This window comes from Rhea americana, unplaced genomic scaffold (genome assembly GCF_003343005.1).
Source record: "Rhea americana isolate MKP2758 unplaced genomic scaffold, rheAme1 scaffold_150, whole genome shotgun sequence".
In the NCBI taxonomy this organism is placed as follows: domain Eukaryota; kingdom Metazoa; phylum Chordata; class Aves; order Rheiformes; family Rheidae; genus Rhea; species Rhea americana.
The window spans coordinates 1,181,785-1,196,626 of record NW_028185595.1 but is presented as its reverse complement, the minus strand read 5'-3'; the positions used below and the strand labels follow the sequence as shown (position 1 = coordinate 1,196,626).

At 39.5% G+C, this 14,842-nt stretch overlaps 1 protein-coding gene across 2 annotated transcripts in view; it reads right to left on the bottom strand.

Annotated features, from left to right (window-relative positions):
- Positions 1–14,842, bottom strand: part of SLIT3 (slit guidance ligand 3) — a 469,515-nt gene that overhangs the window by 405,702 nt on the left and 48,971 nt on the right. For both annotated transcript variants that reach the window (XM_085299580.1, XM_085299581.1), the window contains one exon: positions 6,557–6,628. In XM_085299580.1, coding sequence (XP_085155706.1) covers positions 6,557–6,628 — 72 coding nt within the window. The remainder of the gene's footprint in view (positions 1–6,556; positions 6,629–14,842) is intronic.

Sequence of the window (14,842 nt, the reverse complement as noted above, 5' to 3'; positions counted from 1 at the left end):
AGTGTGCGGAAGCTTATGGAAGATGACTCTGGATTAATATGGTTGTCAATTTACTTAACATAATTCTGATTTACGTTGCTATCCATAGGCAGTTAAGCAGGGGCTTCACTCCTCCTACCCAATTTATTGGTTTGCTTTACCACACAACAGCAAATTCAGGGTGCTGTAATATATTAATGGATCACAGGAACAGTAGAAGTCCCTAAGCTCAAATAATCTACATTAAAGATGAACTATCTTTCCAAAAATAGATTCAGCAGATTTTAGGTTAGTCTCGTTAATCTTRTGATTTTAATTAATTGACAATTCAAACACCTAATCTTGGGACATTAATCTTTGCAATTGATGTCCAAGTGGATGAGATGACAAAATACTGGATTTTATCAACATTAATTTATTGATATAAAAATAAAGGCTTAATATTACTTATTTTAAAAGGAAATGTCAAACTATCAACAGCCCTATTGATGCAAATTCCTCAGCTGGACTTCGGAAGTTCACAAGGCTGTTCTTGGTTTTAGGAAAATAAACCAAACACTTCCCAATTTAAGAATGTGTTGAGCACACAAAATGATAATATAATTTTATTTAACATGATATCTCCCAGATGCATGACTTGAAAATAGAGTATGTTGCTGAAACTGCTTTAAAAAAACAACCCTATATTTAGGGAAAYAGACACCCAGCAACATGCCTAAGGCTACCAAATAAGTTAATAGCGAATTAATCTTACAAATTGGGAGTTTCCTGATTTCTTGGACTGAATTCCAACCAAAAGAGTATGTTTCATTCCTAAAAATGAAGGAAGAGGTATTATTCTTTTTAACAAATAACGAAGGTGAAAAGCAATCACGTAAAGCTTACTTCCAAGGCAGAATAGTTGTTTAACTTCACGTGCATGTGTGGCATTGCTTCTGAAAATGTTAAACTCTTTGCTACAAACTGCCTTAAATAGCAATACAATAGGATGGCCTAATCAGTAGACAAGTTGGCAATAGGTGTTTATTTAAATAAGGTAGCTCTAAAATGCACAATTTGCTGAAGAGCACCTTTTCTTCCCCAAGCACCCCTATTTTGCCAAGGCACAGTTCCCCAAGACATCTACAGAGTATAATTTTAAATATCTATTTTCAAGCTGAGGAAAAAGCAGTATAAAGGATGAAGCCTCAAATATTTCCTTTTTGACTTATCCTCATTTTTTTCTACTTCCATAAAAAAGCCTTATTCATATTTTTAAAAAGGGAAGTAGATTTCTGTACTCATTTGGACAGCAAAAAAATTCTTAGACTCTGGAAGTATAACTGGTGTGCATACTTTTAAGAATTGTAAAATACATTATTTACAAACAGAACCAATATACATATGCGTATATATGTGTGTGTATGTGCGTATATTTATACACACACACACGCATGTGTATACACACTGACACACACTCCTAATGGCTTCAGCTTGATAAACGCTATCAGTGTCATCCAGCTATCAGCAGCAGAAGCTTCTGACCTAATGCGCATCTTTCTCAAGCCAAAAGTGCACCCCAGAGAGCAGCAAACACTCACTGTTATTATTTACTGTCTTCTAAAAAGACCTGCTGTGATCTATACACAGTAAAACAACAATTATTGGATGTGGACAAAAYCACAGCAACACACTGTTACAGCCTACATTATTTTGCCATGGCAACGCCATAACTCAAGCTCCTATCGCAGCGGCACTGCCAGGGTCCTGCTTTAGCGTGGAATGATGAYGGAGCTCGCCGACAGCGCTCCGATCTTGCTTTCTAGAAAGGGGACAGACAGGAAAATAAAGAGGACACTAAGAAAATTTATGAACTAATCCCTGCTCTGAGAAACAGCTTCTGATGACATTCACTAGATAAACGCCTCAGAGCTGAGCCGAGCCAGWAGTTAGGAATTTCACACTTAGACCTTGCAAAGCACCAAGCTAGAAAGGAGACCACAAGGATGACAGTTGTAGCAACTCTTTCAGAGGCCAACTTTTGGCAAACCATACACATGGGAAACATCCTCCTACCTACAATAAAAAAACTGAAGGAGACAAGTACCCAAAGATGACAAGACATTGGTAAGAGCTAATCCATACTGCCCTTGCCACACCAGGAGACGCCGACTTTCCTGGGCCAACTTCTCATTCCAGGCGCGCTGTGCAATACAACGGCACAGATCTGCACAGCCCATCTCAAAGYTGCATACAGCTTTATACGTATGTTCAAGAATATGATCCTCATAARTAAGGTAGTGCCTAAACCTCTGCTAGGAATTAATGACACTGCTTACACAACATTAAAGACTGCACATCAAACACTAAAATCATCAGAACAAGAAAATCAGGAAAAGAAATGGTAAATATGAACATATAAAAACAAAATTAAAAGCCAGTAAGAAAAATAATCAGAGAGGTTGCATAGACTTTGTGWCTAATAAGTTCATCGGAAACATTCCTTTTAAGTGTGCATGTCCATACAATAATACACATTTCTTGCTAAGACTTTCAAAGTGTATGAATTACAGAATAGACTACTATTTCTAGGCTTTTTAATGTAGTTTTAACACTGAGCTTCAGGATAAAACTGAGCAATCAAGGTATCAAAATCAGCCACAGCAATAAAACTTCTCTGAGAAACCTTTTTCCAGAAAATTCTTCAGAAACATCTGCTTGTGTGTGTGTGTGTGTGTGTGTTTTCTCATTTTTAATCTGCATTAAAAAAAAAAAAAAAAAGCAAGTAACAGTCAAACAGTCAAAAAAGAGACTCAATTTCTGCTAGTGTTCCTCAAGGTATCAAATTCACATTTGCTTATTTGGGTCTTTCACACTGCCGAACATAGCATATTAATGTGCCATTTATTGCATACYGAACTAGCAAACTGAGATGACACATCTCACCTCTGTGGTTATAAACAGGAGATAAGATTCATATTAGTGTTAKAAATAAATTATAAACAAAATTGCAGGTCCACACATTACTTCAGGAAGAAAACATTGAAAAGCAACTGAAATATAATCCAGAAAAACGCCAAAATTTAGATTTCACTACAAATAAGAGTGAGTCAGTGTAACTTAACCAAGTTCTACATATCCTCTTCATCCACCTACAAACAGAACGTCTGTATGRAGGCAAAAGCCAGGTAATTCCTGACCCCAATTAACCTAAAGCAACAGCATAATATAGCAGGCTGAGCACCAGATTCMCATATCCTTTTAGCAGTTTGTTAAATTTCCAATTTTTTTCCTCATTTAATTCTTTCCCCTGCCTGCCCCCCTCCAATCTTCAAGCATTCAAGTGATACATTTTGTTTTGCAATTTGTTCTGGAGAAGTACTACCTAATTAAAGTTTGGCAATTATTGTAATTATTGATAGGCACCGACTTCACCCTGGAAAACATCTATTTACAGATAGAGCGATATACATCTATAAGAGACCATATGACTTGCCATCAGTTGGGGAATTAGCACCACGTGCAGCAAGCACCCACCTGCCTCTCCAGGCACCCGCGGGGCTCCGCYGCCCGGGAGGCTGCACGCAAGGCGCAGCGGGACAGCGGCGCCTCTCGGTCCCCGTCCCTGACGAACTTCGCTGCACCACAAACAACCCACGATGCGTTGGCAGCACGGGATCCCCCATACACACRGACGTTAATAGTAACCGCGCCCAACAGACGCCCCAGAACTACAGACACTTGGTAACGGCGGTTCATTCGCGCTGCAAGTCTCTAGTTTAGGGCACTTCGATAGATTTTCTTTTTTTAGTCCAAACTAGGAAGCTTCATTTCATCTTGACTACTTGGCTACAGAAAATAAGACAACTAAGCAAATATATTCTTACAAAACAAATATATTCTTACAGGCTGGGTTTTGTTTTAAGATCCCTAAGTATCTCGTGGCCTCGTACGTGCCTGGCCGTTGGTGAGCAGGCAGACACGCCGTGTCCACCAACACGGCTGCGCGCGCTAAGGAAACTCGTGACACCAGCACCCAGGAGCAAAAAGTTACACTCATACACTACCCAAGTTTCAGAACTTATTTTGAATATTGAATATTACAAAGCAGTTACCTTGGGCTCAAAACATGCTTTTATAGCTTTAGACAGCCTACATGTTTTGGGTTGTTGCACTTTCTCTATGCATTTAATCTTTTTTATTAAGATTAGTATTACTTTTCTCTCTATCCCTATTTATTAGTAAACAGTATCTGAAGCTATCCAACAACTACCTGCCTTGTTTCCATTTCAAGATTTATTAAATGTTTTCTCCTAGATTCATTCTCTGAACATTTAAAGTAACCTCACTTCAAGATATTTGATACTTATCTCACAAAAAAAAATTAAGACTCTTAAAATCTAGGAAATCAAGACAACAGAGCAATAGCAAACATTTCCACTAGAGAATTCAGTCAAGAGCTCAGTCACGAGCCAACATAACCTTAAAATTTTTATCTTAACTAAAGCAAACAAAATCCATGAATCCCAAAGCCATTCTTCCTAAAAGAAAAAGCTCAAAATCTTATGAAAAACTCATTTTGCGGGACGTTTCACATTCCACCGAAGGCTGATTCCCCTCTATACTTCTGCTCCTAATATCAACCAGATGTGACAAAGAAGTCCAGGCAGAACTGTGAAAGACRAGGATATTCTGTAGCTCTGCGGTCTGAGGAGAGGGGTTGCGGAAAAAAGCAAAGGTACTTGAAGTTAACTGACAATTTTAGAAAGCTTCTGAGATTACAACTACCTCAGCACTCATCAAGACAGATGAAGATGTTATCAACATAAACAACCTTCCTTAGAAACCACAAGTAACCAGAAATTTCATTTCAATTCAGTGCTAATCACATACAATGCTACTACTTACAGAAGAAATTAGAGCATATTAAATAGGAAGTCATATTTGTAGATACATGTAAGCATGTTCTTTTCTTTTTTTCTTTTTTTTTTTTCTTTTTCCTAATCTTAAAAGTACCACCATTTCCTTAGGAAACCCATATGAGCAGCTTTCTACAAAATAAATACGAACAGCATCCTCTGAAGACCAGATAATGCTAATGGGAAGCAAGAATCACCTCACATTCTATAATCAAGTGAAATTTCAAGATACAGAAAAGATATACACTTGAATCACTCAGTCCTAGAAAGCCCATGGAGAAAATATTTTCCAGTGCATTTAAAAGCTATGACAAAGTCACATTAGTCAAAAACAAATCTGGCAAAAAATTTCAAGTAGATTTTGAGACCAAGACACCAGTATTTTCCAATCTGAATCTCAATGTGGTTGATAAAAGTTCACTTATTTGCACAGTAAGTCTTTCAAGAGAAAGTTCTAAGAAAACCAGAGTTCATTAAACAAATCCTCCAAAGCTGTATCAGTGCCACTCATCACACCACCCTGTTCAATTTGTTTTCTCTTAAAACCTTGACAAAGAGTCTATTTTTCAAATAGTCAACTGATTCCAAAATCAATCTTCACCATTGCAATGTGTATTGTATTTCCACAGGAAGAAAAATTTACTGCACTGCCTGAACGCTGTTTCATTGCATAAAGAGGTATTAAAACAATTATAAGAACCCCATATGAGTGTAGCAACTTTTCAGCCATCCTGTAGTAACTTCACAATTTTGCTAGCCAAATCATAAATCTTACTAACCAGTCTTCCATAAATAAACTCAAGCATTCAAAATAAAATTTTACCATATACACATCTCAAAAAAGATGGACTAGATCATGAGTTAAGCCTTGGCAGGTTCCAGAAAGCTATTTCCAACAGCTTTTAACCGCTACTTTAAAATAAGCACGTGATTCTGTTCTCGATTGCATCTGTTTAGCCACCTGCTCATCCTCCTTCTTTTTTTATTATTATTTTTTAAATCACAGGGTCATTGTACAACATAAAAAACAAACAACGCTCCCCAAATCCTCCCCCAAAATGTGATCCTGAGCTAAGGTTAGTCTTTTCTTGCTGTTCATACCAGTCCTACTACCATCTAAACATCATCTAACACAGTCTTAATATTTCAAGATGCAAAATGCTTTCTTCTCCCATATTTTTTCATCTTCCTGGCTGAGGCGGCATCAACCATAACTTTACTGGCCTGCATGGCAGTGACTTGGTTTACTTAAAAAAGCATGTTTTTAAAACTCAAAGAAAAAATTACTATAACAAACTGTAATACATCAAAATGCTGATTTTTTAAAACCATGTGTATACAGTCTCTCTTTCTGGACATCTGGACTTTGTACAGTTGATGTAAGTTACCACTTCTTTATTATTTCTATAACTCTTCATAGAGAGCTGCAAATATTTCACTTTGAAGTCAACAACACATAACAAACAGAAAAATTGTGATTTCTTTTCCCTCTGATATTTATTTGCTAATGAATTACTACTATAAATGCAAAGACAACACAACATCRCTATGAATGCTTACCATCTAGCAGTTCTAGTACCTCCAAAATCAAACATCTCACCCCAGTCGGGACAAACATGCAGAATCTGCATAATGCAATAAGGAACATACAACACAAATGCAAGTCAAATTTTACTTACAATCTTGTTAACTTCTGCGTGTTCTGAAAAAGCAGCTCCGGAAGAACTTGCAATTTATTCCTGTTCAGACGCCTAAACAAGAACAGTTAGAACAAAAAAAAAAAAAAAAAAAAATTAGATTATCTTCCAAATTAAGAAGCTTATTCTATTATGCATAACCACATGCAGCTCCTATTAATACATAGTACTAAAATTAATACTACAAACTGAACACAAAACACACTGTGTGCCAAGGTCTGCATGCCACATGCAGACCACCTGCCTATAGGCTTGAGATAGGGAGTCAAGGGACAATCACGTGAAAGTTTTAATGTTTCAGTATGGATAAGTATTCAAGTTTTTTTCTTTATTTTGCTCTGGAGGCCTACTAACAGCAACTCATATGGCCACCATGTTGAGTTTTCATTGCTATGAGGAATAGTTACCAGAAAGTATCTGGATTTTATCTTTCGTTCTGCATATGTAGGCGCAATAAGATAAGGTGATTTCCAGACTACCTATTATGTCTGCAGCACACCCAAGTGAAATTAAAAAAACAAAAAAAACCCCACTTCTGAAACATCACCTTTGGAGCTGATGAGTACTGTTGTAGAAAACACAAAAAATACACACAACCAACAACACAGTGCTTTGAACTAGAAGTTTTTCTTTGGAGTATTTCCAGGAACATTTTAGAGAGAAGCTCAATGTTTATATGTTAGTCCATTTGACTTACCTTGAAAATTTCACACTTACAGCTTATCATTTGCAAGAAGGCCACTGGCTTACAAGTGATACCAGTCTGCCACCTGCAAAATGCATAAACTTTCTCTCTTTGGTAAAATGTGTAAGATTTCCTTGCAAAATTCAAAAGCAGTTTTATGTATAAGAAACAGTCTTTCTCCTACAATCCTCTTTCTGACACCACCAGCAGCTGCTTGCTTCCACAGCCCAGAGGAATGGTATTTGCATGTCGAAGCTGACCCAGACTAAAGCAGCACAGCTCCACTGTTCTAATTATGCTCATATATAAGAATATATTTTTGCCTTCCTCCTTCCCCATCTGCCTTAGATGCTTATTAACTTTGGTTACCAATCTATTTTTGCTAGAATTCTGGTCTCAAAAGCCACCTGGATTTTAGAAACTTATCGATGCTTAGCACCCAGTAACCGGTCTCCAGTTTTCTCACAYGTTGAGTAATTCCACTGTGAGAATTCTGAATCCAGTTGGAATTGCAAGGCCTTCCTCAGAGATCAAACTAAACCAAAGTTTTAACGCTATCTTAGTTCCTTTATTTTTCCAAGATACCAGATTCTCAGTCGCCCTTTTAAATTGTCCTCTTCCTGAGCATTTTAGGATTTCATCCTGACATTACCTGAACATTGATTTTCCTTCAAACATCAGATGAAGTCCACACAGGTATGTTCCCTAGCAGCTCACGACGTGATTCACTGTTTCCCAGCAATAAGCCTTTTGTATTGGTCAGAATTTATTATGTTATTTATAGAGAAATATAATACATTATATAACATACTAAACCATAAAAACACAGTATTGTTATAAATGACGTTTTACTCTTCTCACACTGCGGCGCTCAGTAAGCTGAACCGACCCACAGAGATAACTGCTTAACCAAATCCTTCCCTTGCCTGAACTCAGGAACAGCTTGATTTTCAAACCTCCTACGAGAACACACTAGTGCTCGCGTACACACGCGCTGCACGTGCTCCTCTCCTCGCGGCACGCCAAGCGCACAGCAAACGCAGCGTGCAGCTAGCGAGGCAAGGCCGGGCGAGCAGCTGACGACGGAGGAGTCCGAGCTAACAGGTCTTAAAAAAAATAAAAKAAAGAAAGAAAAAAGGGCTTGTGCTGCTTCAGGCTTTGTAACCTCTCCAAACATCATTTTCATCACTTTAAGACTTGTTTCTAAATCGCATTTCATGCGCGGTTTGGTCCGCAGCGCAACCGCGGGAGCGAGCAGGGCATTTTCTCTCGAACGCCACCGACTGTATTCAAGTAGYTCATACTAAAATACTTGCATAAAAAGACTAGATTTCCCCTATATAAATGCAGATACACACTCAATAAGGGATACATTTAACATACAGATATTTATTAAGTGCCAAAACACCATCAAGAGCCAACCCTACAAAAAATTCCAATTACACTGCTAAAAATACTTGGAGAGAAACATCACTAAGAAATTTCTTGATACAGAAGGACCRAAGTAAAACGCAGGATGCTTTAAAATCCTGTACAGAAGGCGTAAAAGCCTCGAAAAGCGTTTAATGAGAACGGCCGTTTATCAGCACCGCTGCCTTCAGCTTGACGGAGAAGCGCCCGAGAGGACGCGCGAGGCGGCAGAGCTCCGTGCCGCGGGCGTCCCCCGCTCCCCGGGGCGGGCAGCCGAGCCGAGCCGAGCCGCAGCGCTCACGAGGAAGCCGAGCACGAAAACCGCGGGAGGCGGGCGCCAGCGGGGAGGGTCCGTCGTCTCCGTTCGGGATCCTCGCGGCCGGAAATCCAGCGTTCGCCTCCGAAGCCGCTTCCTTCAGCGAAGGGCGCAAAGCGCCGCAGCTGAAGAACGGATGAGAGCYGTCCGATAAGAACTGGAAACTGCTCCGCTCTTTATTTCAGTCTTCTCACAGCTTTTCCAAGGTCTGAGCTTATTTTACTGAAAACAGCGCTACGCTATCTTCAGTAACGCTGAACATGTCCCTGCCGTGCTACTGCCTAACGCTCCATCGTGTCAGCTAATTAGTTCTCGCCGAACCGTGCACCGGCCTAGACATAACGGCACTCCTCACCCTAACGGGGATTGCAGCACACACAACAGAGCAAGTACCAGCCCAGGTACCATGAAAGTGTAACATCAAATTTATAAAGAATGTCTAATTCAATTACAACTCTTCTAATCAGAACAGCGTTTCTAATTTGATAATATACTTAGGAAAATGTGAAGCCATTTACCACTACAGTAGAAAAAAAGGGGGGGGGGGGAAGTGGTCTGCTAAATTGAAAGTGAGCCAAATTCCTGTTAAAAAAAAAAATGTTGAAACTGTTCTTGTGACCTCACTGTATAAATAAATACAGATATTTCTGCTTCTAAACTTGTGGTTTATTTAAAATAGAACGAACATGAAGATATGGTATCTGGAATTTGATTTAAAGGCCAAGCCATTTTTGCAACTACAATTAATTCTAGCTACACAATGAGAGAATGCTTCATCGGGTCTGTGAATCTGAACAGTGAACTAAAATTTCCAAAAGTATCATTTACRTTTTCCCACCAGCGCTGTTAGGGAACTTGCGAGGGTCACACGAGCTCCTCCGCAGTAAGCAAGCCCCTGCGATTCACAGCACGCTACTGGAAATCTTTGCTCCGTCCTCCTCCRCAGAGCTAGAAACGCCTCTGCCACGCGAGCAGCACCTGCGCGAGCCCCGGCCCGCGACACTGCGGCAGGCCCGGGGGAGGAACCRGGGGTGCAGGGCCACGCGGGATCCGGTCCGGTTCGCTCCACCTGGGCCTGCTTGATGAAAACGCAGCTGTTCGGCCTCCGAAGTACTTGGAACTGGACATTTTATAGCTAATGAGACCTGCAAAATATTCCTGGAATCGGGAGCGCTGGGAGAATGACGGATAGTCACCGAATGCCACGGAACAGCTTAGCTCCAGCGCTGGATCAGGAGCAACTCCGTGAATGCGCACAGTGTGGAGCCCAGACTAATAAAATCTCCTGGAAACTGGAGAACAGCGCAGGGGCTCTGCAGGAGTCACATCAGCTCTGGCAACACCTGCATCGAGTCAAACCGAGTGAGTCTGAGGAGCCACACGCTGACTGTACAGCCAGCAATCGCCGTGCACTGCGCCKCCCTCCATCATCCAGGCTACTTTAACCATCATTATGCACGGGAAATATAGCTTTACACACTCCGCTTTATTCGTTTGCTCCTCAGGCCCCCAAAAGCGACCCATTAAAGCCGATCTCCAACTCGGCACAATAGTTCTCGACAGATGAGGAACGGGCCTCCAGGAACCAGCCCACACATCTCCTCCGCAGCACCCACACAGGGCGACAGCCTCGCAGCAGGCTCCAGCGTCCGCTCACCTGCGCTCCCGGAAAGCCCTTGGGCGCTGAGAATGGTCAGGGCAGGGAGCCTCTATTCCTGCATGCAGGAATTCACCACGGAATTGCACTACTATTTCTTCTACAATGATTATAAGGCATCAGCATAATTTTTGTAATTAAGACTGGTTAGTAAATGGTGAAATTCAGTTCTGGGTACAAGCTAATAAAAGCATATAAATATTCAATCCTTCTAATCATGTCATACAGGAATACAGAGTTAAAGCTTCAGACATTTGTTTATGCAGTACTGGATTTTGCAGGAGCAGCTACTTATATAAAACACATTACATTTTATATACGTATGCATAATATCTTTCTACAACACAGTAGTTTTCAATTATAACTTTGTATGATGAAACTTCCTCCTCTTCCTAGATCTGCCCATGAGTTTTTAATAAAAGAAGAATGACTCCTTTCTTCAAGGCTGCAGAGAGCAGGACATATCAGCATTACTCTGTAAGATATATCTACCTCAGGTTACCTGAGGACTATTACCCAGATGACTGCATGAAATTATTTTCAAGGCAGACACAAAACAGGACAGGCATGAAACAAAATGATTAGATTGGCAGGGGGTACCTCCAAGGACATTATTAAATCTACCTTTAAAAGAAGAAATTGGTGAGCTATGCACTCAGGAAGACTTACCTGCTGTAACAGTCTGGTTAACATGATTATTTTCTCAAAACAGAATAGTAAACTACTTAAAATACAGTCCATAAAAGGTCATAAGGAGCTTGGAAAGAAAACTTGTGGGGGAAAAAAAAAAAAGACAAAGAAAGTAGGAAAAAAGAAAAAGAAAACAGGAAACAATACTGCCATTTCTTCCCCRAAGAGAACCAGAGTTTTTCACTGCATTGTCAGGAACTGCTGCAGCTGAGCTCACTCAAGATTTCTAAAGGTGTTGGGCTCAGGCATGCACCAACAACTACATTTAACCCTTTCTTGCAATTAATGTGTACCTTTTGCCAATGGAACATAATGGCAGCTACTATTTCAAGAACTGTACTTGATAAGACTATCTGAATTTGTTACTCAGCTAGTTATTAGATCCTCCAAAGGCTATTTTGCAAGTATCAAATATAGCTGACTTACATGGATGAATGGACAGAGGAAAAAAAGCGTAGGAACAATTGAGAAGAGCTCAGGTGCAAATGCCTGTGGGCCATCACCCACYACACTGCTAACTGAAAGCACCTGAGACATTTAAAGCCAAACAATGAGAACAAAAAAACCCAGCATTTTCATTCCTTTTCCCCATCTTTCCTCCCAAAACAGACTTAATTTCAGACAGCTTATGAAATTATTGAAATAAAGCTTCTTATGCTTTGAAGACTGCTGAAGTTTATTACCAAAGGAAAGTCTGTTTAACATAYAAAAGTAAGCATGAAATTGCATGGTGCTCATAAGCAGGGAAAAAAAAAWAATAAAAATAAAAACAAGCGTTTTGTCTTGCCTGCACAGTAACTCAGRTCTGTTGGAACATTAATTTCATTGATCCCGTGTAAAATTTTTAATTGTCACATCAAGGTATGSTGCTAAGACTAAGTTTAAAGCTACCACAGATGGTTGCCTTGTAGGGAAGTAATAAGGGAACCCACAAGTAAGAAACTATTAAACAAGTACACAGGATCTGTTCTTGAATGATACTACCAAACAGTTTCTGTTGAAACATAACAATCAGATATACCACCCATGTTGGGACAATAAAAATACAGCTGTATGGGATTTCTTGGTTTGGTCTGGAAAAGAGGACCTGCATGAAAAGCAAAAAGCTCTTTAAAAAGAAACTACAAAGAGTATTTGAAACACTGACTATTTGTAGGCAGCATGGAATCTATTTCAAGACACCACAGTATCCTTGTATGGATAAATAGTTGGTTAAAAGAAACAGAATAAGGAAGTCTCCACTAAAACCAGAACAAGATCCCCAAGAGGGTTCAAGCTATTCAGCTTTACTCATTGATGACCTGAAAAGGACTGGCAGAGGGGGGCATAGAGTGACAAGCTGTTGATGATACTAAGTGACAGCTGATGCTCACAAACTACAGAAGGAGCTAATGGTATTGAATGCTTGAATGGCAAAATCACATACACAACTCATCGCAAATACACAACATCCAAGGAAACTGATTTTTAAGTTCATGCACACACCAGCAGTCTCCTAGCTGGTCATCACTTTTCAAGAAGCAGATCCATGAGAGCATCCACTCAAACCCATGCCTTCAATACTGTGCAAAGTTTTTGACTTTGTACCTCCAAAAGAATCCTGTAAGGTTCTGAGAAAGGCAATGATCACCATTACAGAGCAGCTTCCATATTAGAAAGACTCAACAATCTGAGACAGAAAACAGGGAAAATTACTGAGGAAAACCTATGATAAAGATCTGTATAATTGTGAAGGAAGGGAAAATGGTAAGAAACAGTTGTTCTCATCTCTCCTAACAGAAGAAAGAATTGGAAATATCAGATGCTGTTGGTGGTTGCTTCAAAAACAAAAGAAGTTAATGTTCACAAAGTATGCAATTAAATTATGAAACTTCTGATTGTAAATCATCAGTTGCTAGAAGTTTATATGGGTATAGAAGTGACCAGACAAATTAGTAACAGAAAAATCCATTGAGCCATATTAATGACAAAGACTCAATTTATGATTCAAGTGATCTCTGTGCCGTAAGTCACTTGAGGTTTGGAGTGTTTTCCATAGAAATATCACTCATATGTTTGCTCTTTCTTAGAGAGTTCCAACTGGAAATGCAATAATAGCTTGCTTTAGACTTCAGGTTTGAGATACTGTGGACATGATACGTTAGTTTTTCCTATATTCCCCTCTCCCCTCTTTTTTTGTTCTGTTTCATCAAAAGGGGATTTAAATTCAGTACTAGAAATTCTATTCGTACTACCACAACGAAGACCACAAACTTTTAATAGGCACTTTTAAGTCTCTGAATTCAAAGCACCTTCTGCAAAAGTCTCTCTGGACAGTGAAGTTTGTTTCACAAGTTCAGCTTGTTCCCAATGAGACTTAAAAAATATCTGAAATCAAGCAGCAAAGTAAAAGAATCCCAGCTACTACTATGAACAAGAGATAACTTCTTGTGTACTTGTATGTGTGTACATATGCATATGTCTGCATATCCACATATCCATGTGTGTATCTATGAACATTACTTGCTTTTTGTTTCAATTTAGCTCACCCAAAATGCTTCTGTCTGAACTGTGACATCCTCACATGCCTCCAGTAACTTCCTTTGCTCCACCTAGGCATAATGGATGTGAATTCTGTTCTCATACAACGCAAATATACAAGTGACAGTACTACACAGCTTTATCAATGTTACAAACTGTTTTTTTTCCTGCTKTATGACACAGGTAGCCTAAAGCAAATTATCTTGTTTAATTTGCGACTTTTCAAAGTCACTAGAAATACACATGCAACATCATCCTTCCGTGTATTATCAGCTTCTTGGAGAGATAACATATTGCATCTTCAAACACACTATTTCAAAGAGCACTCTCCCCTCACCAAAATATTTTGCTAATACACCTACTAGTGCCCATTAATTGCTTTCCTCCCTCAGCCTACTGCCCATCTGAGGGCTCCCATGTCCTGAGGGCAAGGGAATGGAGAGAAACAATGGCAATGTCAATCACAGACTATCAAGGGCCCTTAAAAAAACAATGGAAAAGTTATTAACTGCGAAATTCCTACCTTCCTGGCTCCAACACGGCTAATAATATTTCTTCCTCTGTCTGAAGCTGGGATAGCAGGGAAACTTAACTATTAAGATTCCCTGAACGATTAAAAACAGAGTAGGAAACAGCAKCTGAAACTTAATGCTTTAAGGTTATTCTGCCAGCCTACAGGTAGAATTTGGACTGATGAAGTTAACCAGGACCAACCTATGAAATAAACACGTAAGTAAAAATAATATGCAGGATTCTACTTCTCCTGTAGTATCCTTTTGTTTTATTCCTTTTCTCAGCTTCTTGTTGACTTCTGAATGAACAAAGARCTTCAATTTTGATGGAACAAATTTGAAGCAGTTTTTAACCTAGAGGTCATATTTCCCTGGAGGGGAAACTTTCTTCGGGGTACCAGTTTCCACTAGATTTCTCATGGCTATGCATTTGGAGACATGTGGGTCACATCCAGATCTGTTGCTGTTGTGTCATAGT